General features: G+C 38.9%; 1 protein-coding gene across 3 annotated transcripts in view; it reads left to right on the top strand.

Annotated features, from left to right (window-relative positions):
• Window positions 1-23,527, top strand: part of LOC150088637 (sprouty-related, EVH1 domain-containing protein 2-like) — a 408,094-nt gene that overhangs the window by 314,209 nt on the left and 70,358 nt on the right. For all 3 annotated transcript variants that reach the window (XM_090370832.1, XM_090370833.1, XM_090370831.1), the window contains one exon: window positions 95-263. In XM_090370832.1, coding sequence (XP_090226958.1) covers window positions 95-263 — 169 coding nt within the window. The remainder of the gene's footprint in view (window positions 1-94; window positions 264-23,527) is intronic.

The raw sequence follows: 23,527 nt of genomic DNA, 5'->3' as shown, positions 1-23,527 counted from the left end.
ATTAAATATGAATACATTTGTTTGTTAAATATTATGGTTGATATAATTTTTTTTTTTCATTACTTGTTACTTTAAACATATTATATATTTATAGGTTGTTTTAAGTTGCACCATTAAAAAAGACTTCCAGTATAACAAAGTCATGCCCACTTTCCATCACTGGCGAACAGGAGATAAGAAATTTGGCCTTACTTTTCAAACTGCTGCAGATGCTAGAGCCTTTGACAAAGGAGTTCGAATGGCAGTTGAAGACCTGTTAGAAGGTGTGTACATATTGTGCATTTAATCCAGTGATTATGGAGATGTGTGCTCTCTCATTAAAATGGCACTATTGTATTTATTCTTATTCTTGATGTTTTTAATAGTAGTTTGAACTACCATTATATAAAATGTTTAAAATATTTTAGAAAAATCCAGAATAACTCAAAAGCTTTCCTGAAATCATAAAGGGTGGAAATTGGCTCATCACAAGCCATTCTGGATTTTTAAACATTCAAATAAACCCTAAACACAGTGTATAATATACAGCATAAATGAATCCCCATTAGCATACTCTGTGAACTGGTGCACTGACAAGGGTTAAAACCAGCCAACATTTGTTGAATCTAGAACCAATCTTTTGAAAAATATACATCATAATGGTTTAAAAAAAAAAAAAAAAAAGTTGCATTTAGCCTTGCTTCCATGGGATTTAGTTGTAAAAATATTTTGGCACCAAGTTTTTTTTTTTTTTTTTAAGCCCCATGGTGCCTATGCACCTGGGAAGCACTTGTTGCTACCTATAAGGCTCTTAATATCCACGATGACTAACAGTGTTGGTTTTTAAAATTGGAAAAAATTGTGAATTTTTCACTGCCTACAATAAAAGACACCTGTGAAACATAATATAAATATGAGTATTTTGAAGTATTTCAAATTTAACCTCACAAAATGAAAGTTTTTGTTTACAGACAAAGAAACCAGAATTGTAATACTGTAAGTTATTGAAATCAGTGTGTAATTTTATTCATTTTTCCAACTTTATTATTGAAACAAATCTCAGCATTCTTTGTTTAATTCTGATAAATTAATTAAAGCAGATATGTTATGAATTTAATGCACTAAAATTTAGGTATTAGTTCTATATATTATTTTGTTATTAAATGTAAAAATTAATCAAGTGTTTGAATAGTTTTTAATATTGATATTTGGAAAATCATTCAGATTTAAACAGTCTGATGATAAAATAGATGTGTTGCTAATCATTTGTGTGCAATCCTGGGGAGTTATTCATATTATATAATTACAATAATGAATTCTACACACACACACACACACACACACACACACACACACACACACACACACACACACACACTAAGTAAATAGAGGAAAAATAGCAATTCTATTGCTATTTTTCGTCTTTATTTAAAATACTCCTTTTTCCCTTCCCCATCCTCAATTTGATACCTCACCCTTATACCATTTGCTTTTTCCAAATCTATTTTTAAAATACATTGATTTCTTATCCATACAAAATAAAATCCTACACTAAATTCCACATATTGATATTACATTTTTATCCCAACTCGATAGTTATTTTTACCTAAATTAAATTTTTACCTAAATAAATTACACTGCATTGGGACTACCTTGTCCATACTGTATTAGAAAGTGCTAATTTCATTTCATTCCTTTTTGGCTTTTCACTTTTCTTCTACTACTATGGACAAATATAGAAATTCAGTTCCTGATACATGGTCAGGTGTGGTCCCCCTGATGAAATACCGGATCATGTATCGATATTTATTTAGCTATCAGATCAAGCATTTTTTGCATTACCTATATTAGACCATTTACTAAAAATGTTCTCTCCCCCTCCCCATATCTGATGACAACTGTACCATTTTATTTTCATTTTTATTTGCATTTTATTAGTATTGTGTTGTACTAATTTTATTTTACAGTTCCCCCACTTTATATTAGCTTGGCAATTCAGCCCATAATTTACTTAATTCATCATAACCGCTAGGATATTAACATTATTTCACCTTTCACTAATCTACTACTCCTCTTTTTCTACTTTTCTCACCCTTATAGTTTCTGGCACCTTGTGTAACTTTCACATCCATTTATGCATATTTAATTTAATTTAATATTAATACAACTTATATATATATAATTCATTAACAGTTATGCTGTTGAGGAGTTAAATTATGAGATGGTGAACCATCTCATTCTATAACTGCTCTCCTTATTTTACTGTATTTTGTTGACGGAATAAGTTATTATTATTATTTTTTTTGTCTTCTGTATAAAATTTTTTAGTTTTAATGTAGGGTAAAGAATCTTGCTGAATTCATTCAGTTTCTTTTCCAGTATCTATTCCCAAACCACTTTGTCCTGACTTGCTTCTCAGTTAATTGTTTTCATGTGCAGTTTTCATTTATTGAAGTTCTAAATTTGCCAAGACATCCTGTCCTGACTTAATCCTGGGAGTAATATTAATATATAAAATCGTGAATTTGAATCAAAGAATAAGCTAGTTAATTGATGGCGAATAACAAAATCAGTTTGCTGACAGAGCTGGGCAAAAATTAAGTTACATATAAGCTAGGTTTTCTAGTTATTATTATAGGGAGCAGCAGTTTTGGCCAGACAGGGCTGTTACCTTCCCTCCCTCTTCTCCTTCCACACACTTCATACCCAGTTAGGCTTCCCCTCTTTTACCTGGAAGACAAGTTGTACATTATCCATTGGCCAGTAATAATATTAGAGGCATGTGATGCAAGAAAGCGAGCTTATGTAGCATTAACCAAAAAAATTCACACAACCATTCCCTCTAAAAGTTCGTTCATTTCCTCTTTGAATTTATTTAAGCTATCAACTTCCGCAACTACAGATGGAAGTTTGTTCCAGAATTAACCACCAGCTGGCTAAAAGCAAATTTCCACACATCTATTCTACAACTGTCTTTTCTCAGTTTGCATTTTATGCTCCGTTAGTAGTAGTAGTAGTGGCATGTGATGCAAGAAAGCAAGTGAATGAGCTTATGCAGCATCAGCAAAAAAAAAAAAAAAATCACACCATTCCCTCCAAATGCCTGTCCAGTTCCTCCTTAAATTTATTTAACCTATCAACTTCCACGACAGATGGAAGTTTGTTCCAGCAATTAACCACCCGCTGGCTAAAGGCAAATTTCCGCACATCTATTCAACATCTGTCTTTTCTTAATTTGAATTTATGCCCCTTAGGTACGTAATCTGAACAAGTAAAGGATCACATCAGAATTCAGCATGCTCAACCCATTCAAGGCCTTATACACCTCAATCAGATCACCGTGCAGGTGCCTAGTCTCCAGCCACTGCAATTTGCAGAACTTAAGCCTCTCTTGGTAAGAGGATCCCTTCATTCCCCTCACCAATCTTGTTGCCCTTCTCTGTACACGTTCAGGCAAATCTACATCCTTCCTAAAATGAGGCCTCCAGACCAGTATACAGTACTCAAGGTGTGGCCTGACCATTGCCTTATACAGAGGGACAATCACCTCCTTTACCCTGCTAGCAAAATTCCTATATATCATGGACAAAACCCCATGACCTGCCTTGGCCGCCTGTCTGCATCGCTCAGAAAACTTCATATCTGACTGCACAATTACTCCCAGGTCTTTTTCATTTTCTACCACTTAAGTGTAGTACCACACAGTTAATACGTTTCTCTGGGGTTACTTCTACCCATATGCAGTACTTTGCATTTTTCAAGGTTAAACTTCAGTTGCCACATCTTAGTCCATCTGCCCAAATTTTCTAGACCTGTTGCAGTAGCACGCTGCCATTACTGTCATTAACAACCCTGCCAACCTTTGTATCATCTGCAAACTTCGACACTAAGCCTGATATACCTTCATCAATATCATTGATAAATATACAAAACAACAGTGGACCCAACAACGAACCCTGTGGGACTCCACTAATAAAATTAGTCCACAAAGAGCAGCACCCATTGATTACCACCTTATACAGAGAGATAATCACCTCCTTTTCCCTGCTAGCAAAATTGCTGTATATCATTGACAATACCCCATGAACTGCTCTTGCAGCCTGTCAGCATTGCTCAGAAACCTTCATATCTGACTGCACAATTACTCCCAGGTCTTTTTCATTTTCTACCACCTTAAGTGTAGTACCACACAGTTGGTACATTCATCTGGGGTTACTTCTACTCATATGCAGTACTTTGCATTTGTCAATGTTAAACTTCAGTTGCCACTTCTCAGCCCATATGCCCAAATTTTATAGATCCTATTGCAGTAACACACTGCCATTACTGTCGTTAACAACCCTGCCATAGACGCCTCCGTGGCCAGGTGGGAAGGAGCAGCAGTGCGTAGCACAAGCTTCTTGATTAGACCGGGGGTTCGAGTCCGTCACCACCAAATATGGAGCATGCGGAAAGGTCAGGGAATGACTGCCGCACCAGAACAATATGGCCTTAGTTGCTAATGCTCCTAAAAACAAAAAAAACAACCCTGCCAACCTTTGTATCATCTGCAAACTTTGACACTAAGCCGACACTGTGCATCAATATCATTGATAAATATACAAAACAACAGTGGGCCCAACACCGAACCCTGTGGGAATCCACTAAAAACATTAGTCCACGAAGAGAAATGTTCATTCATTACCACCATGTCTTCTCCCACTCAACCACCCTTTTATCCATTGTACCAACTTACCCTTAATACCATTCTGCTACAATTTGTACAGTAGTCTTCCATGTACAACAGTGTCAAAAGCTTCCCTGAAATCCAAGTATATGATATCAAAATTATTTTTTTGCATCCAGTTCCTTTATAACCACATAGTATCTGATCAAATTTGTCAAAGACTTCCCCTTAACACACACCCATGTTGTGTCTGAATTAGCATTGGGAGAGGCATACGATGCAAGGAAGCAAACTTATGCAGCATCAGCCAAAAAAAACCCTCCAATTTCACCCCTCCTTTTGTTCCAAATGCCTGTCCAGCTCAGCCTTAAATTTATTTAGGCTATCAACTTCCACAACACAAGATGGAAGTCTGTTCCACCAATCAATTACCCGCTGGCTAAAAGCAAATTTCCGCACATCTATTCTACAACTGTCTTTCCACAATTTGAAACTGTGCCCCCTCAGGTTCTTAATCTGAGCAAGAGGAAGGATCCCATCACCATTCAGCTTGCTCAACCCATTCAAGGCCTTATATACCTCATTCAGATCACTTCACAGGGGCCTACTCTCCAGGTGCTGCTATTTTCAGAACTTAAGCCTTTCTTGGTAAGAGAAAGTGCTAATTTCATTTCATTCCTTTTTGGCTTTTCACTTTTCTTCTACTACTATGGACAAATATAGAAATTCAGTTCCTGATACATGGTCAGGTGTGGTCCCCCTTTGTTACCCTCACCAATCATGTTGCCCTTCTTTGTACTCGTTCTAGCAACTCTACATCCTTCCTAAAATGAAGCCTCCAGACCTACACAGTACTGTAGGTGTGGCCTACCATTGCCTTACCTTGTATAACGGGATAATCACCTACCTGTCACTGCTAGCAAAATTTCTATATATCATTGACAAGACTCCATGACTTGCCCTGGCAGCTCATCTGCACTGCACAGCAAACTTCATATTTGACTGCACAATTACCCCTAGGTCTTTTTCACTTTCCACGTCCATGATAGTACCACACAGTTGGTACATTTCTCTTCTGTTATTGCTACCCATATGCAGTACTTTGCATTTGTCAATGTTAAACTTCAGTTGCCACTTTTTGTCCATTTTCCCAACTTATCTAGATCCAGTTAGAGCAGCATATGTCTTTACTGTTGTTAACAACCCTGTCATCTACAAACTTGGACATTAAACTCGATATACCTTTATCAATATCATTGATAAACATACAAAACACCAATAGGTCCAAACACCGAACCCTGATGAACTCCACTAATAACATTTGTCCACGAAGAGCAGTGTACATTGATTACCACCCTCTGTCATCTCCCACACAACCATCCCTTTATCCATTGTAGTAACTTACCCTTAATGCCATACCTCTCCAATTTGTACAGCATTCTTCCATGTGCAACAGTATCAAAAGCTTTCCTGAAATCCAAGTATATGATATTAAAATTATTTTTGGCATTCGGTTCCTTTGTGATGACATCATAGTATCCAATCAAATTGGTCAGACAAGGCCTCCCTTTAACAGCCCATGCTGTGTCTTAGCTATTACTGCAGTCTTGTCTAGATGATCCTGCAATGCTTCTTTAACCAGTGATTCCATTATTTATCCCGAACACAAGTTAAACTAACAGGTCTGTAGTTGCTTGTGTCACCTTTAAACCCCTTTGCGAATTGGTGATACATTTGCACACCTCCACTGAGTGCAAGGAAGCTCTCATAATCTCTTATGGCTCAGTGTCTTCTTACTTACTTTGCTGCCTCCTTTAATATAACTGGATGGATCCTGTCCACACCAGGTGCCTTTTTTTAAGTTTAACTTGAAAAATTTCTCCTCCACTCTGCTCTCAGTTATTACAAAATCACTCAGCTCCTTGTTAGATTTTAATAAACTTCTGACACTCCTCTCATTGAATAACTCATGTGTGATTGTAGATGAAAAATACTCAGTTTATCAGCTACCTGAACATGATCAACAATAGTCAACCTATATTTGTTAAGTGGTCCAAACTGATTCATCCCTTTCCTTTTAGAGTTTACATAAGTAAAGAACTCTTTGCTGTTTTTCTTTGCATCCTGTGCCAAAGATTTCTTGTAATCTGCCCTCACCTGCCTAACTTCCTTTGTGACTTGATTACAGACTAGTTTATATCTGCCATTGGCTTCTGTGTCACCTGATACTTTATATGCATCCCATACGTTTTTCTTCTCTGCCTCGAGCCTCATTAATTCATCCAACATCCATTTAGGCCTAAACCTTGAACAGTATTTCTTAGTTGGAATGAAAAGCCTAGTAGCCTCCAGAATTAAGTCCCCGGAGGCTTCCCATTTAGAATTCAACATTAGTAACATCATCAGTTGATCTCACTGTACAGAATTTAAAACTGTCTGAGAACCCTGTAGTCATCTTTACGAAAGCAAAAGCCCTTCCCTTTAGCATTGAAGGTAGTTACATCCTTAAGTAATTTCCATATCAGTACATTGTGGGCACTGTCACCCAGTGGTTCCTTTATCTGCAAATTCGTAATGCATGAATAATCACTGCTAATAAACAGATCAAGAGTATTACTCCCTCTGGTTGCCTTTCGAACATGTTGCTGTAGAAAACAGTCATCCAATAAATCCACAAAAGTCTTCTGCTGGTGTGTGAATGACCAATCCACAAGTTCCAGTCAATATCTGTAAAGATAAAATCCCCCATTATAAGACATTTACTGGCCCACTCTATTTCTCTTTACAATTGCTCATTATATTCATCAGATTCATTAGGCCTATAACACACACCTACTCTCATTTTTTTCTTTTCCAGTGCTTATGTCACACCAAACAGACTCAACATTGCATTGTCCACCAACATCAATTGGATGCACTTCCTTAGATTTTATGTTTCTTAACTAACAGCATAACCCCTCCTCCATTCCTGTCTTCTCTATCCTTTCTGCACGCATTGTACTCCCCAAATTCCAATTCTGCACTGCTTATTTTCTCTTTACAATTGCTCATTATATTCATCAGATTCATTAGGCCTATAACACACACCTACTCTCATTTTTTCTTTTCCAGTGCTTATGTCACACCAAACAGACTCAACATTGCATTGTCCACCAACATCAATTGGATGCACTTCCTTAGATTTTGTGTTTCTTAACTAACAGCATAACCCCTCCTCCATTCCTGTCTTCTCTATCCTTTCTGCACGCATTGTACTCCCCAAATTCCAATTCTGCACTGCTTATATCTGTGTGACACCACGCCTCTGATATCCCAACTATATCTGCCTTTGATGTCTTGACTAGCACTTCAAGCTCATCAAAGTTATTAGCTATACTCCTAGCATTGGTGTACATGCAAGTTTACATTCACCTGTTCCTAGGCGCCTCCGTAGCCAGGTGGGCCAGGAGCAGCAGTGCATAGCACATGTAGGCACCTCCGTAGCCAGGTGGGAAGGAGCAGAAGCAACACTGCGTAGCACACGCTTCTTGATTAGACCGGGGTTCGAGCCTGTCACCACCAAATACGAGGATGCGGAAAGGTCAGGGAATGACCACCGCATATCCCGGAGCAATATGGCCTTAGTTGCTAATGCTCCTAAAAAAAAAAAAAAAAAAAAAAAAGCATAGCACATGCTTCTTTATTAAACCGGGGTTCGAGCCCATGACCACAAAATACGGTGGATGCAGAAAGGTCAGGGAATGACCACCGCAAATCCCCGGAGCAATATGGCCTTAGTTGCTAATGCTCCTAAAAACCAAATAACAGCAACCTGTTCCTACTCTTAGTTACCCTAACAGGGACCATGTATTTATTTGTTCCACTATGACTACCAGCAGTCCTGGAAATCTCCATTACCTTGCTTTCCAGGCTGCTGCTCATTCTAGTAGAAGCAGTGCAAGAATCACTTTTGCCTCTGCTTGCGGCCACTGTTAACCTTTTATTCTGTGTATCTCCCCAAGCTAGCAGTTTTCCGACCCATCTGACACTGCCTTGATAGCATCAGCAAATATTCTTGCATCCTTTCTATTTAAGTGTATACCCCATCCCTCTAGACGCAATCTCTCCTGTCAACAAGCACAGACCAGGCTGAAAAAAATTCTACCCCTTGAGCCTTGCACAGTCTCTCCAGGGTAGAACTGATCGACAAGGCTCTTATCATATACTCCCTCCTATCATGTCTGGGCATAATTGCAGACACTTTCACATTCAATCCTAACTCATGCTTTTTTTTTTTTTTTTGACATTGACGTGTACTTGTTGAGTAAATCTGCAGATCTCTTACTCATAATGTCATTAGTTCCAATGTATACAACAATATCACCTTTTGTGCTCTTAAAAGATATCTGCTCTATAACGTCATCAACTTTTGCCCCTGGCAGACGTACCCTGGTCCTTTTCCACCTATCCTTCTTGCGTGGTATATTCCTCGTCTTCATGACAATAGTCACCAACAACAACAATTATTGCTGCAGTCTTGTGTAGATGATCCTGCAATGCATCTTTAACCAGTGATTCCATTATTTTACCCAGAACAGAAGTTAAACTAACTGGTCTGTAATTACTCTTGTCACCCTTCAATCCCCCTTTGTGAATTGTGGGATAGATTTGCACATCTCCAGTCCGTGGGGACTTCCCCTGATTCCAAGGATGCTCCCATAATTATGGCTAAGGGTTTGTTTAGTTCCTTTGCTGCCTCCTATAATATAACTGGATAGATCTCATCCACCCCAGGTGCCTTTCATATGTTTAACTTCAACAATTTTTCCTCCACTTTGCTCTCAGTTATTACAAAATCATTAAGCACCCTATTACAATTTGATTAAGTTCTGGCATTTTCCTTCCTTAATTCCTCATGTGTGAGGAGTTAAGGGTATGTCTGCCAGATGACAGTCAAGTCCTCTGCGTCCTCTGCTTGCACCTTCATGATGGTGGGACTGTTAGTAATCTTGGGTATAACCGCCATGCACAAGCACACTGTGGGTGACCACCCAGGTGTGAACCGACGTAATCAGTGGTCGAGGTGTGCAGCATAAGCCACAGGCTTCCTTGGACCATACAGCTAATAATAATAGTAACATTCAAACCATCAATATGAAGTGAACTGATTCATCCCATTCCTTTTAGAGTTTATATAAGTAAAGAAATCCTTGCTGTTTTTCTTAGCATCCTTTGCCAAAGATTTCTCGTAATCTGCCTTCGCTTGCCTAATCTCCTTTGACTTGATTACAGACTAGCTTGTATCTGTCATAGGCTTTTGTTTCGCCTGATGATTTGTATGCATTCCATGCTTTTTTCTCTCTGCCACGAGTCTCATTAGTATAAACTCTAAAAGGAATGGGATGAATCAGTTCACTTCATATTGATGGTTTGAATGTTACTATTATTATTAGCTGTATGGTCCAAGGAAGCCTGTGGCTTATGCTGCACACCTCGACCACTGATTACGTCGGTTCACACCTGGGTGGTCACCCACAGTGTGCTTGTGCATGGCGGTTATACCCAAGATTACTAACAGTCCCACCATCATGAAGGTGCAAGCAGAGGGCGTTAAATTTCTTTATAGTTGAAGGAATTAAGTCAAACTAGGTGCTTGATCTTAGGGTGATGCTATGCGTGTGTGTAAAACTGTGCAGGTCACATGTGGTATCTTATATGCTGGAGCATAACAAGTATATTTCTACAGTGTAGTCTAATGAACATTTCAAATGTTGCATTGGATGGCATTCATTTTGATGTGTGCAGGTAGAATGCTATGTCTCATATTCTGCCTACACACATTATACATTTTTTGAAAATATACACTTTCTCAACTGAGCAGAAGAGTGCTGCAGTATCAACTATATATAAAGTGCAATACTGAAAAATTTATTAATTAAAGCTAAACTGTTTTATTTGCTTTTCTATGAGCTATTTATTTTATATTTCATCTATATGCTATTTTATGCCAACAGTAAGAAGTGTGACTTTTTTTTTTTAATTAGATGTATAAAGTTGGATCTTAAAAATTATGAAATACCTAATGTTAATTGTCCTTTTTGAAATTACATGAAGTTGGAGGATGTCTTGCTTTTTGTGCATTTTTCTGCCTTCAGGACTTAAACTTCCTATGTTGTGCAGTGGTTTTATAGCTTATAGTAGGTATATCCTGAATTAAAACTGGATGGCCAGCTAATTGGGTCCACTTGACTTGAATGTTGGGTGACATTCAAGTCAAGTGGACCCAATTTTGGTGAAGCCTGGACAGTCTGTGACAGCCAAGTCCTCTGCTTGCACCTTCTTGATGTTGGGAATGTTAGTAATCCTGGGTATAACCTCCATGTACAAGCACACTGTGGGTGACCACCCAGGTGTGAATCAACGTAAGCAGTGGTCGAGGTGTGACACCCACACTGCATGGAGAAATGCCACCCCTCTGTGTTACCAGGCAATACTAGGTCGTAGATGACTCTCATCAACCAGTGCAATACCACCACTTTGCTTATTGGAGGCTTGCAGTGGTGGAACCCGTGTTTAGTCCCCAGGGCTAAGTTCCGGTCAACCCTTCCCCACCTCTTCCATCATGCAGTATGAATGATGACTTTTGAGGTTATGAAGAACATCATGGTGAGATCCAATCTTCTTTACATTTCGAGGGTACAGTTCTAAAACTGTGTTCACAGGCCAGCCACTAGTTAGTACACCTGACTGAACCTGTTGGTAACTCTTTAGGAGGCTTCCAGATCAGCTAGTGTATAATCTTGCTACCTCTACTCTGCCAGATAGTGACTGGAGGGAGTCCGAGTAGTGTGAATGTGGGGGGCATTGTCGAGGCCATGTTATGTCAAGGATCTGGGTATATTCTTACCATGTGTACGCCATATCCAAAAATTTCATTACTTCTTACAGCATACATCTTACTTCATCATTCATTACTTCATGTCTCCTCCCCACTTTTTCTTACTATTGAATACACCATGAATTGTCAGATGAATAGAGTAAGCTTATCTGTGAAAAGATCTAAACCTCCCAAACACTTCCTAGTTCATTTCACAAATATACGTGGTCTCAATTCTAATTTCAACGACGTCCATTTCCACTTAAAAAAAAAAAGTAAAGTGCAGCCATTATCAACCCACTACAGGATGGAAGCCTCCTCAACAATTCATGATGAGTGAAATGGACCATAATCTGCCATGCTGGTCCAGTGCGGGTTGGCAGATCGACCGTATTCAGCAGTCAGGGGCTTGAACCCCGGTCTACTCAAAGAGCGTGTGCTACTGTACTCCTGCTCCTGCCCACTCGGCTACGGTTCCACTTGCAGTCTGCCAAACCCCATGTACTTCTTCTGATAGAATCTCAGTTATCAGTTGATTCAACTACTGCTCATCTCATTTGCCCGATATTCCCTCTCAGAGATTTGGTAATTTGGAATCTCCTCTTTTTGATTGGCGCCTCCATAGCCAGAGCAGAAACATAGGCAGGAGCAGCAGTGCATAGCACACGCTTCTTGATTAAACCGGGGTTCGAGCCCGTGACCACCAAATACGGAGGATGCGGAAAGGGCAGGGAATGACCACCACATATCCCCGGAGCAATATGGCCATAGTTGCTAATGCTCCTAAAAAAAACCAAATAACAACCTCTTTTCGATCTTCTCTGGCTTAAAATCTCTACCTCATTGTGTCATGTTCATTTGTTGTCTTTACCGTTCTCCCAACTCCACTAATCACTTGAAGTTCTTTGACTTCCTCTCTTTGCAACTTGACTTTCTCCAGTCCAACTTTCCTAACAGTGAGGTAATTTTCCTTGGTGATTTTAATGTTCATAACTCCAGCTGGCTTCCGTTTTCTAGTCACACCGACCCAACTGGTCGAGATGCTGAGGCTTTTGCAATTACTAATGACCTTGCACAGATTTTTCATTTACCTACAAGGATACAGGACAATCCTAACCATACAGCCGACATGCTTGATCTTTTTCTCACAAACAACTCTTCTAAGTACATGGTCGAAGTGCGTGGTCCTTTAGGCACCTCAGATCATAACTTGGTAATTGTCTCTTCTCCAATGGAGCCTTTATCTCATAGCTATTCCGAACCTCGTATTGTTTGGCTTTACGAGATTGCAAAATGGGATGACATGCGAGATTTCTTTTCTTCCTTTCCTTGGTCAGATTACTGTTTCAAAACTTCTGATGTCAACGTTTGCTCAGATCGTGTCAGTGAAATCAGTCTTGTAGGATTGGAATCCTTTATTACATGCGCCACTTTAAAATCTCGTCCTTTATCTAAACCTTGGTTTTCCAATAAATGTGCTAAGGCTGTTCAAGAGAAGAATGTTGCATATCATAATTGGATTGTTTCCAATTCTTCATTTTCTGCCTACACCAAAGCTTGCAACAATTGTAAAGCAGTTATTAATCATTCCAAACTAGATTTTGAACAGACTATGAGTAGAAAACTTGTTTCTTCTTGCCCTAATGGTAGCAGAGATTCTGGTCTCTTGCCAAAGCTATTGGCTGCAACTTTTGCCCATCTCTGCTTCCACCTCTGTCAAAAACAGATGGTTCTGTTGTCACTTCAGCCAAGGATAAAGCTAACCTGCTAGCATCCCATTTTCTTTCCAACTCATGTATTAATGATCTTGGTAAAACACCTCCCACCATTCCCAACAGGCTCCATTCAGTGCCGCCTGTAGTCTTCTGTCAAAAGGGTGTCAGAAGGATTTTGACGAATCTTGATGCTAAGAAAGCTCCAGGTCCTGATGGTATTTCTCCACTTGTTCTCAAAACCTGTGCTCCTGAACTTACTCCTATTCTTTGCCGCTTTTTTCACTTTCTTATTCCAAAGGTGTTTTTCACAAGCAGTTGCTCTTGACATCTCAAAGGCTTTCGATGGTGTTTGGCATAAAGGTCTTCTAAACAAGCTTCCATCTTATGGTTTGCCAACTGTTTTTTGTAATTGGTTATCCAGTTTTCTCTCTGATCGCTCACTGAGGGTGATGGTAGATGGCTCTCTGTCTTCTAACTTCTCCACTAATGCCGGTGTCCCCCAAGGTTCAGTTCTTTCTCCCACTCTTTTCCTCTTGTATATTAATGACCTTCTTCCATTGACTGGAAATCCTATCCATAGTTTTGCCGATGATAGCACATTGCATTCCACTTTCCATTTTGAGAACCCTTGTCCTGCTCAATCAGCTTCAACTTCTCGAAAATCTGCTACCAATTCCTTAAATGCTGATCTTCAGGTATCAGATCTCCAGTGTGGCAATGACAACTTAGTTGATTTCAACCCTTCTAAAACTCAGTCTTGTCTATCTCGTAAAAAGGATCATGGCACATTGCATTCCACCTTCCATTTTGAGAAAACTTGAACTTCTCGAATATCCACTACCAATTCCCTAAATGCCGTTCTCCAGGTAATTCTCCAGTGGGGCAAAGACAACTTAGTTGATTTCAATCCTTCTAAAACTTAGTCTTGTCTTATATCTCGCAAAAAGATTCTTCTGCTCCTGTGCTTAACTGTGGTGACACTCCGATTTCTAGGCAAAAAGACATATCTCTTTTGGGGATTACCCTGACTTCTAATCTCTCTTGGCACAAGCACATTACAAATATTGCTTCCTCTGCATCTAAAAAACTTGGTTTTCTCTTTCATTCTCAGCATTGCTTTTCTTCCAAACAGCTGTTCACACTGTACAAATTGCAAATCCACCCTACCATGGAATATTATTCCCAAAAGCTCTGTCTTCTAGATTCCATTCAAAAGAGGGCATTTTGGCTAATTAATGACTCCTCTCTAACAGTCTTTCCACTCGCTGTCTCATAGACGTACTGTTTCTGCTGCATGCATTTTCTACAGATATTTCCATGGGCACTGTTCTTCTGAATTGGCTTCTACAATTGCCACTCTCTTTGAAAACAGTCCGAACAAGTGCCACTACCAGCCAACATCCATTTACTGTTCAAATCCACAGAATCAACTTTTCATCTTCCTCGTTTATTCATTCAACTGCCGTTTTCTGGAACAACCTTCCTTCATACGTATTTCCTGAAAATTACAGTTTACAGAAGTTCAAGTCTAATGTCAACAAATATCTTCTTTCGTCTTCTCAACATTTAACCCAAGCACAGTACTAAGTACTATAGGTTCTAATTCCTCTCGTGTTTGGGATTTTCATAAAAAAAAAAAAAAAATGCCAGTGCATGGGCAACAGCAGAGTTTCTTCCTTTTTTTAGGAGTAATACTTTATATCATAAACTGATCCTCCTTGAACACATTAAACAGTTGAGAACCAACAAACTTTGCCTTTGCAATAACCACAAAGCAGTAATATGTATTTGCTGAACTTACAGTGGGTATTAGTATAAAATGACTGCTCAGTATGTCCTCCATGACAGAGTACAGTAATGGACTTTGCCACTCGTCACCTATTTTGATAGGTCTGGGTTTGAATCGCATCGTAGATTGGAGGAATTTCTAAACGGCTTGTTAATCGAGGCTGTGGTTGGTAACAGCCGTGAAGATAGAGGTTTTTTCCCCGTGAGTTGTTTTGTGTTTCTTGTCCCGTACAACATTCAGATGGACCTAAACACGTGTTTGTACAGACATAATGTGCTGCTTTAGAATAGGGTACTGCAATGAATTGCAGATGTTTAAAAAAAAGATATTTTATGAATTTCTGATCTCTCATCATGGTCTCTTTTAAAGAAATGATGAAATAACAGAAAAAATTACATTTGGTTCAGTTTGAAAGTAGTGTAATAACAGGGCAACTTGTTGCAAAGGCAGTTCCTTCTGCTGTGAAAGATGTATTAACTAGGCAGGTTAAATCCTGCTAGCACAACTACAAAAATGAATTATGCTTACAGGAGACAGTACTTGCACCAATTACAAACACATCATACAATGTACCGGGAAAAAAAAATATGGCTGTCCATTTGGCAGGAGAACAAAACTAATAAATTGGTCAAGATTAAAAATGATCACAAGCTGTGGCCATCAAATCTCAGAGGGAATAGGAATGGGAGAAGTTGTACTTTCTAGATTGCAGATTGGGCATACCCACTTAACTCACAGTTACCTACTCACACGGGAAAATCCTCTACTATGCAGCAACTGCCAACCTCAACTCGCAGTAAAACATCTTATTCTCGATTGGCCATTATACTTGAGAGAATTACAAACACCTTTCTTTTCACATCTGTGTTCCTTTAATCAACCTACTTTACAGAAAATCCTTGGAGACCGACCAGATATAAATGATCTCTTTACCTTCCTGAGAACAATAAACAAATACTATCTAATCTAAATCCACCTGTTTATCAAGCTTGTACCAAATAATATTGTAACAGGTGCATTATGGCCTTGTAGCCCTTGCACCAATAAATCAAACAGGAGACAGTAAACAAAATGACATCTGTTTTCGCAGTTTTCTTAGAAATGCTAAGAGCTCATTGAAGCTTTGTATTAACATACAGTAATATGAAAATTTTTTTTTGTTTTTGTTCATTGAAATTTATGTGGGGGAGATACTTAGAGAATTCTTTAAGCATTGGATGGACCTACCAACAATGAATTCTCTTTTGTGATTATATTTTTTTAAATAAATACAAATTGCCAACACCACTGATCTGAATCAAGTCCATTTTAAGACAGACAAAAAATGCCTGTGTATTTTGCTGCTTTGTGTTACATGATGCATTTGAGGCATGCCTTTCTAGTTTCCCACCATGTTCATATGGAACATACGTGCTACACGTGGCATTTTACATGCTTGTGTAGCATCACCCTAAGTTTGCTGTTGCAAAGCCTGAGAAATCAGAATTTCACTGGAAGCTTGAAAGAATTCCATGGCTTTGGCTGGTCTTCAAGTGCATATAGGAAAAATACTTATCTGGCTTTGAGGAGCAACAAATTAGAGATTTATAGATTTACTTCCGGACATCTTAGAAGGTTGTGTAATTCTGATGTACAATTCCAATTGCACTTTCAATGTTAGGAAGGAATTCTGCTAAGAAACTCTAAAAAATCCTGACATTATAGAGGAGATAAGGAGAAAAAAATATAAACCATTGTCTAAGCACCGTGAAGGTGTTTGTTGTGAAGCTGCACAAATAAAAAGCATGAATTAGATTAATAACAGGAGAAATGGACCACAGTTGTTTGACTTTCAATATATCATTGCTTATACAATCTGATTTGGTTTCAGCTAGAGGAACAGTAGTGATATAGGCTAAAGAACAATAATTTTAAAATGAAAGACATTGAGGTTTATTGGAAGCTATGGAACATTACTGTCAGATTGGGGAAGTTGTGTTCATCACATAAATTATTATTATTGGCGTTACAAATAAACTGTTAAATAAATTGAATCTGGTTGTATATATTTAATTTTTGTTTCATATCTTTGATAAATTTTGTTATAACTGCATGTGCAAGTGTGTTGCTTATTAAACTGTGGATTTATCATACGTTAGATTGAATAAACTTTGTGTTATGACTTTGTTACTTGAAGAATGCTTATTCCAAATGGCTGTATTTATAATGAAAGACATCACTTATTTGTTTTAAAGATTTTCCTGGTTTCTTTGTTACTCCTGGTAATGATAAATTGCCCTCTGGAAACAGTTTCAATGTCATTTCATTTGTGTGCATCATGTTCTTTGACATCATCTTTGTTTTTGTGTTGATTCTTCTTTGGAGGATGAAAAAAAAATAATAGCAGGTGGAACGCAGATGAAAAGATAGTTTTTGTTTACATGTGGCCATTATGGTACAGTTTTGATTTAATTGTGAATTGTATGGTGATGAACCATTTTAATTCTGTCCTCGTTACAAATCAAGTAAGAAAGAAAAGCTGATAAAAGGAAGTTTATTGAAGATGCATTAATTAATACAAAGTAATAATAAACTTGGGATATTAACAGACATTTTAAAGAGGATGGAAGCTAGAGGCTTTTGCTGCAACAGCCAAAAAATAAACAAATGCAAAATAATAAAACAATAATAATAACAAAAAATGAAATTAAATAAACTACCTATTTTACTCCTTCCTCGTGTAGTAGTAGTGGCATGTGATGCAAGAAAGCAAGCATATGAGCTTATGCAGCATCAGCCAAAAAAAAAAATAAAAAAATAAAAATTACAAAACAATCCCCTCTAAATATTTGTCCAGTTCCTCCTTAAATTTATTTAACCTATCAACTTCTACAACGACAGATGGAAGTTTCTTCCAGCAATTAACCATCCGCTGGCTAAAGGCAAATTTCCCCACATTTATTCTACATCTCTCCTTCCTCAATTTATCCCCCATTAGGTTCGTAATCTGAACAAGTGGAAGGATCCCATCATAATTCAGTGTGCTCAACCCATTCATGGCCTTATACACTTCAATCAGATCACCTTGCAGGTACCTAGTATCCAGCTGCTGCAATTTGCAGAACTTAAGCCTCTCCTGGTAAGAGGATCCCTTCAGTCCCCTCACCAATCTTGTTGCCCTTCTCTGTACACGCTCAAGCAAAGCTACATCCTTCCTAAAATGAGGCCTCCAGACCTGCATGCAGTACTCAAGGCGTGGCCTGACCATTGCCTTATACAGAGGAACAATCACCTCCTTTTCCCTGCTAACAAAAGTCCTGTATATCATTGACAACACCCCATGACCTGCCCTGGCAGCCTGTCTGCATTCCTCAGAAAACTTCATATCTGGCTGCACGATTACTCCTAGGTCTTTCATTTTCTACCACCTTAAGTGTAGTACCACACGGTACGTTTCTCTGGGGTTACTTCTACCCATATGCAGTACTTTGCATTTTTCAATGTTAAACTTCACTTGCTACTTCTCAGCCCATCTGCCCAAATTTTCTAGATCCGGTTGCAGAAACACACTGCCATTACTGTCATTAACAACCCTGCCAACCTTTGAATCATCTGCAAACTTCGATACTAAGCTTGATATACCTTCATCAATATCATTGATAAATATACAAAACAACAGTGGACCCAACACCGAAACCTGTGGGACTCCACTAATAACATTAATCCACGAAGAGCAGCACCCATTGATTACCACCCTCTGTCTTCTCCCACTCAACCATCCTTTTATCCCTTGTAGCAACTTACCCTTAATACAATTCTGCTCAAATTTGTACAGTAGTTTTCCATGCACAACAGTGTCAAAAGCTTTCCCGAAATCCAAGTATATGATATCAAAATTACTTTTTGCATTCTTCAAACAGGCCTCTGAGGTTGGGTATATTCATACTGTAGATTTTAGTGTTTTGCACCAACCTTACGTAAAAATAAAAACACAAAGGAAACTGGACTTTTAATAACTGTGTTTATAATAAATTATAATAACCTGTATTTACAATAAATTTAACTTTACGATAAACTATACATATAAAATATTAAAATCTGCTACATTAAGAACAATAAAATGCATTAAAATATACTAAGTTAAAAGCGATAAAAAACCATAGCTTTCAAAGGCTCCAGCCTTCTTCTTCAGCGGTATTTTCTTATTCTGCAGTACATCTTTAAATATCAGCAGGTTCATGGTACTCATCACGTGTTTCATTCTCACGCGTTCCATTCTCTTGCGTTGTGGAACCGGAAGTGGCTCGAGCGGGAGTCATACGGAATCGTTCATCCCTTCTGAGGATAGTGGCCTCAAAGAGGGGATGAATCCGCGTACCTCTATCTCTATTAATGTTGATTGTAGAACAGATCCGCAAACTCTCGAGCCACTTACGGTCCCAGAACTTATGCGCCCGATCGGTGATGATAGCATCGTCCGGGGAGATCTGGTGCTGCTTCTCCCAAAAATGTTCGGCCACGGCGGATTTGCCATACTCCGCATTTCTTATTGCCTTAGTGTGTTCCCCCAGACGATCTTTGAGATGGCATTTTGTTTCCCCTACATAACATTCCCCACAATCCGGGCATCTAATGCTATATACGACCCCACTTGTATTCTCTTTTTGAATGGGGTCCTTAACCTGAGACACGATTGTGTGCAGCCTCCGCCCCGGAAGCTGCACACAACGTGTCTGGTACTTTCTTAGTATTCTAGCTATGTGATCAGTCAGACCCGGATAATAGGGAATGTATGCAGTGGATGTTGGTGTAAAAGACTCGCCTCTCCTCTGATTTCCTTTAACATATTTATCTATAATCCTCTGGGGGTAACCACATTTTGCAAGATCCGTCGTGACCCGTTCATACTCTAACTTCCTATCATCGGAGGTACTGCAATGTGATTTTGCTCTATCAACTAATGTTCTTATCACACTGTTCCTATGATGGTTGGTCTGAGCTGAACTGTAGTGCGAATACTGCCCTTTACACATGGAATTTCATACAATTTACATCGGAGGCAGAAGGAGGAGGAGTTTTGCCGTTCCTAGATGTGTTGGTCTGTAGGGAAGACCGACAGCTAAAGACTAAGGTATACAGGAAATCCATGTGTAAAGGGCAGTATTCGCACTACAGTTCAGCTCAGACCAACCATCATAGGAACAGTGTGATAAGAACATTAGTTGATAGAGCAAAATCACATTGCAGTACCTCCGATGATAGGAAGTTAGAGTATGAACGGGTCACGACGGATCTTGCAAAATGTGGTTACCCCCAGAGGATTATAGATAAATATGTTAAAGGAAATCAGAGGAGAGGCGAGTCTTTTACACCAACATCCACTGCATACATTCCCTATTATCCGGGTCTGACTGATCATATAGCTAGAATACTAAGAAAGTACCAGACACGTTGTGTGCAGCTTCCGGGGCGGAGCCTGCACAAAATCGTGTCTCAGGTTAAGGACCCCATTCAAAAAGAGAATACAAGTGGGGTCGTATATAGCATTAGATGCCCGGATTGTGGGGAATGTTATGTAGGGGAAACAAAACGGCGTCTCAAAGATCGTCTGGGGGAACACACTAAGGCAATAAGAAATGCGGAGTATGGCAAATCCGCCGTGGCCGAACATTTTTGGGAGAAGCAGCACCAGATCTCCCCGGACGATGCTATCATCACCGATCGGGCGCATAAGTTCTGGGACCGTAAGTGGCTCGAGAGTCTGCGGATCTGTTCTACAATTAACATTAATAGAGATAGAGGTACGCGGATTCATCCCCTCTTTGAGGCCACTATCCTCAGAAGGGATGAACGGTTCCGTATGACTCCCGCTCGAGCCACTTCCGGTTCCACAACGCAAGAGAACGGAACGCGTGAGAATGAAACACGTGATGAGTACCATGAACCTGCTGATATTTAAAGATGTACTGCAGAATAAGAAAATACCGCTGAAGAAGAAGGCTGGAGCCTTTGAAAGCTATGGTTTTTTATCGCTTTTAACTTAGTATATTTTAATGCATTTTATTGTTCTTAATGTAGCAGATTTTAATATTTTATATGTATAGTTTATCGTAAAGTTAAATTTATTGTAAATACAGGTTATTATAATTTATTATAAACACAGTTATTAAAAGTCCAGTTTCCTTTGTGTTTTTATTTTTACGTAAGGTTGGTGCAAAACACTAAAATCTACAGTATTACTTTTTGCATCCAGTTCCTTTGTAACCACATCATAATAACCAATCAAATTTGTCAGACAAGACTTTCCCTTAAACTCATGCTGTGTCTGAATTATTGCTGCAGTCTTGTCTAGATGATCCTGCAGTGCATGTTTAACCAGTGACTCCATTATTTTACCCGGAACAGAAGTTAAATTAACTGGTCTGTAATTACTCATGTCACTCTTTGACCCCCTCTTTGTGAATTGGGGACACATTTGCACATCTCCAGTCCGTGGGAACCTCTCCTGAGTCAAAGGATGGTCTCATAATTAAGGCTAAGGGTTTGCTTACTTCCTTCGCCACCTCCTTTAATATAACTGGATAGATCCCATCCACCCAAGGTGCCTTTCTTATGTTGAACTTCAACAATTTCTCCCCCACTTTGTTCTCAGTTATTATAAAATCATTAAGCACACTGTTACAATTTGATAACCTTCTGGCACTTTCAAACCTTAATAACTCATTTGTCAATGTAGATGCAAAATACTCATTCAGTTTGTTTGCTATCTGAGCAGGATCATCAACAGTCGAACCATCGATATCAAGTGGACCAATCAGATTCATCCCCTTCCTTTTAGAGTTTATATAAGTAAAGACGTCCTTGCTGTTTTTCTTAGCATCCTTTGCCAAAGCTTTCTCGTAATCTGCCTTTGCCTGCCTAACCTCCTTTATGACTTGATTACAGACTAGCTTATATATATCATGGGCTTCTGTGTCGCCTGATAATTTATATGCATCCCATGCATTTTTCTTCTCTGCCAAAAGTCTCATTAGTTCATTTGACTACTATTTAGGCCTAAAACTTGAACAATATTTCTTAATAGGTATGAAACGTTTAGTAGTTTCCACTATTAATTCCTTAAATGCTTCCCACTTCGAATTTGCTGTTGGTAACATCATCAGTTGGTCCCACTATAGAGAATTTAAAGTGTCTGAGACCATTATAGTCATCTTTACGGAAGCAAAAACCCCTTCCTTTACTCCTGATGGTAATTATATCTTTAAGTAAATCCCACATTAGTACACTGTGATAACTGCCACCTAATAGTTCCTTTATCTGCAAATTCTTAATACACGAATGTTCACTGCTGATAACCAGATCAAGAGTATTACCCTCTCTGGTTGCCTCTCGAACATGCTGCTGCAGAAAACAGTCATCCAATAAAACCACAAAAGTCTGACTAGTGTGTGAGTGACTAACCCACAAGTCGCAGTCAATATCTGGGAAGTTAAAATCCCCCATTATAAGACATTCTGATTTACTAGCCCACTCTATTATATACAATTATTCATTGTTCTCATTCGAGTCATTAGGCCTATAACACACTCCTACTGTTATTTTTGCTTTCACAGTGCTTATGTCACACCAGACTGACTCAACAGTGCACTGTTCATCTATATCAACTGGATGCACTTCTTTTGATTTTGTTTTTCTTAATTAACAGCATAACACCTCCTCCCTTCCTGTCCTTTCTGTACACATTGTACTCCCCAAATTCCAGTTCTGCATTCCTTATATCTGTGTGACACCACGTCTCTGCTATCCCAACAATATCCGCCTTTGTTGTCTTGACCAACACTTCAAATTCATCAAATTTATTTACTATACTTCTAGCATTGCTATACATGCACCTATTCCTAGTTACCCTAACACATCCCATATACCCACCTATTTCACGATGACTGCCATCCGTCCCTGAAAACCCCAACACCCCTCGCTCCAGGTCGCTACTTATTCTAATAGAAGTTGTGCAAGAATCACCTTCACCTCTGCCTGCGGCTACTGTTAAACTATTAGTCCTTGTATCCCCCCAAGCTAGCAGTTTTCTGACTCGCCTAACACTGCCTTAATAGCATCAGCAAATATTCTTGCACCCTTTCCATTTAAGTGTATCCATCCCTGTAGAAGCAGTCTCTCCTGTTAACATGTGAAGTTTGTCTAAATCATCCCGAAGAAGCACCGCTTGGTGTTGATCATTAACTGATCTACTGATCTTAACATCATCTGCAAATTTCGACAGTATACCTTGTATCCCTTCAATGTCATTTAAGGAAATCAAAAACAAGTGGCGCAATATCGAACCTTGAGGAACTCCATTTCTTACATTAATGCTGCCCTGCGATCCACCTAAGCATTTTCCTGTGATTGAAGCATGCTCCAGTTTATATAATAACTTCTCATGTGGGACTGAGTCAAATGCTTTGCTGAAATCCAAGTAAACAATGAAGTTATATACTACGTCCAGCTCATGAGTGACTAGCAAAATTGCTTACCCGATTGGT

This window comes from Mastigoproctus giganteus, chromosome 3 (assembly GCF_048544385.1).
Source record: "Mastigoproctus giganteus isolate SK-2022 chromosome 3, ASM4854438v1, whole genome shotgun sequence".
NCBI lineage: Eukaryota > Metazoa > Arthropoda > Arachnida > Uropygi > Thelyphonidae > Mastigoproctus > Mastigoproctus giganteus.
This window is presented reverse-complemented; position numbering and strand designations above follow the sequence as displayed.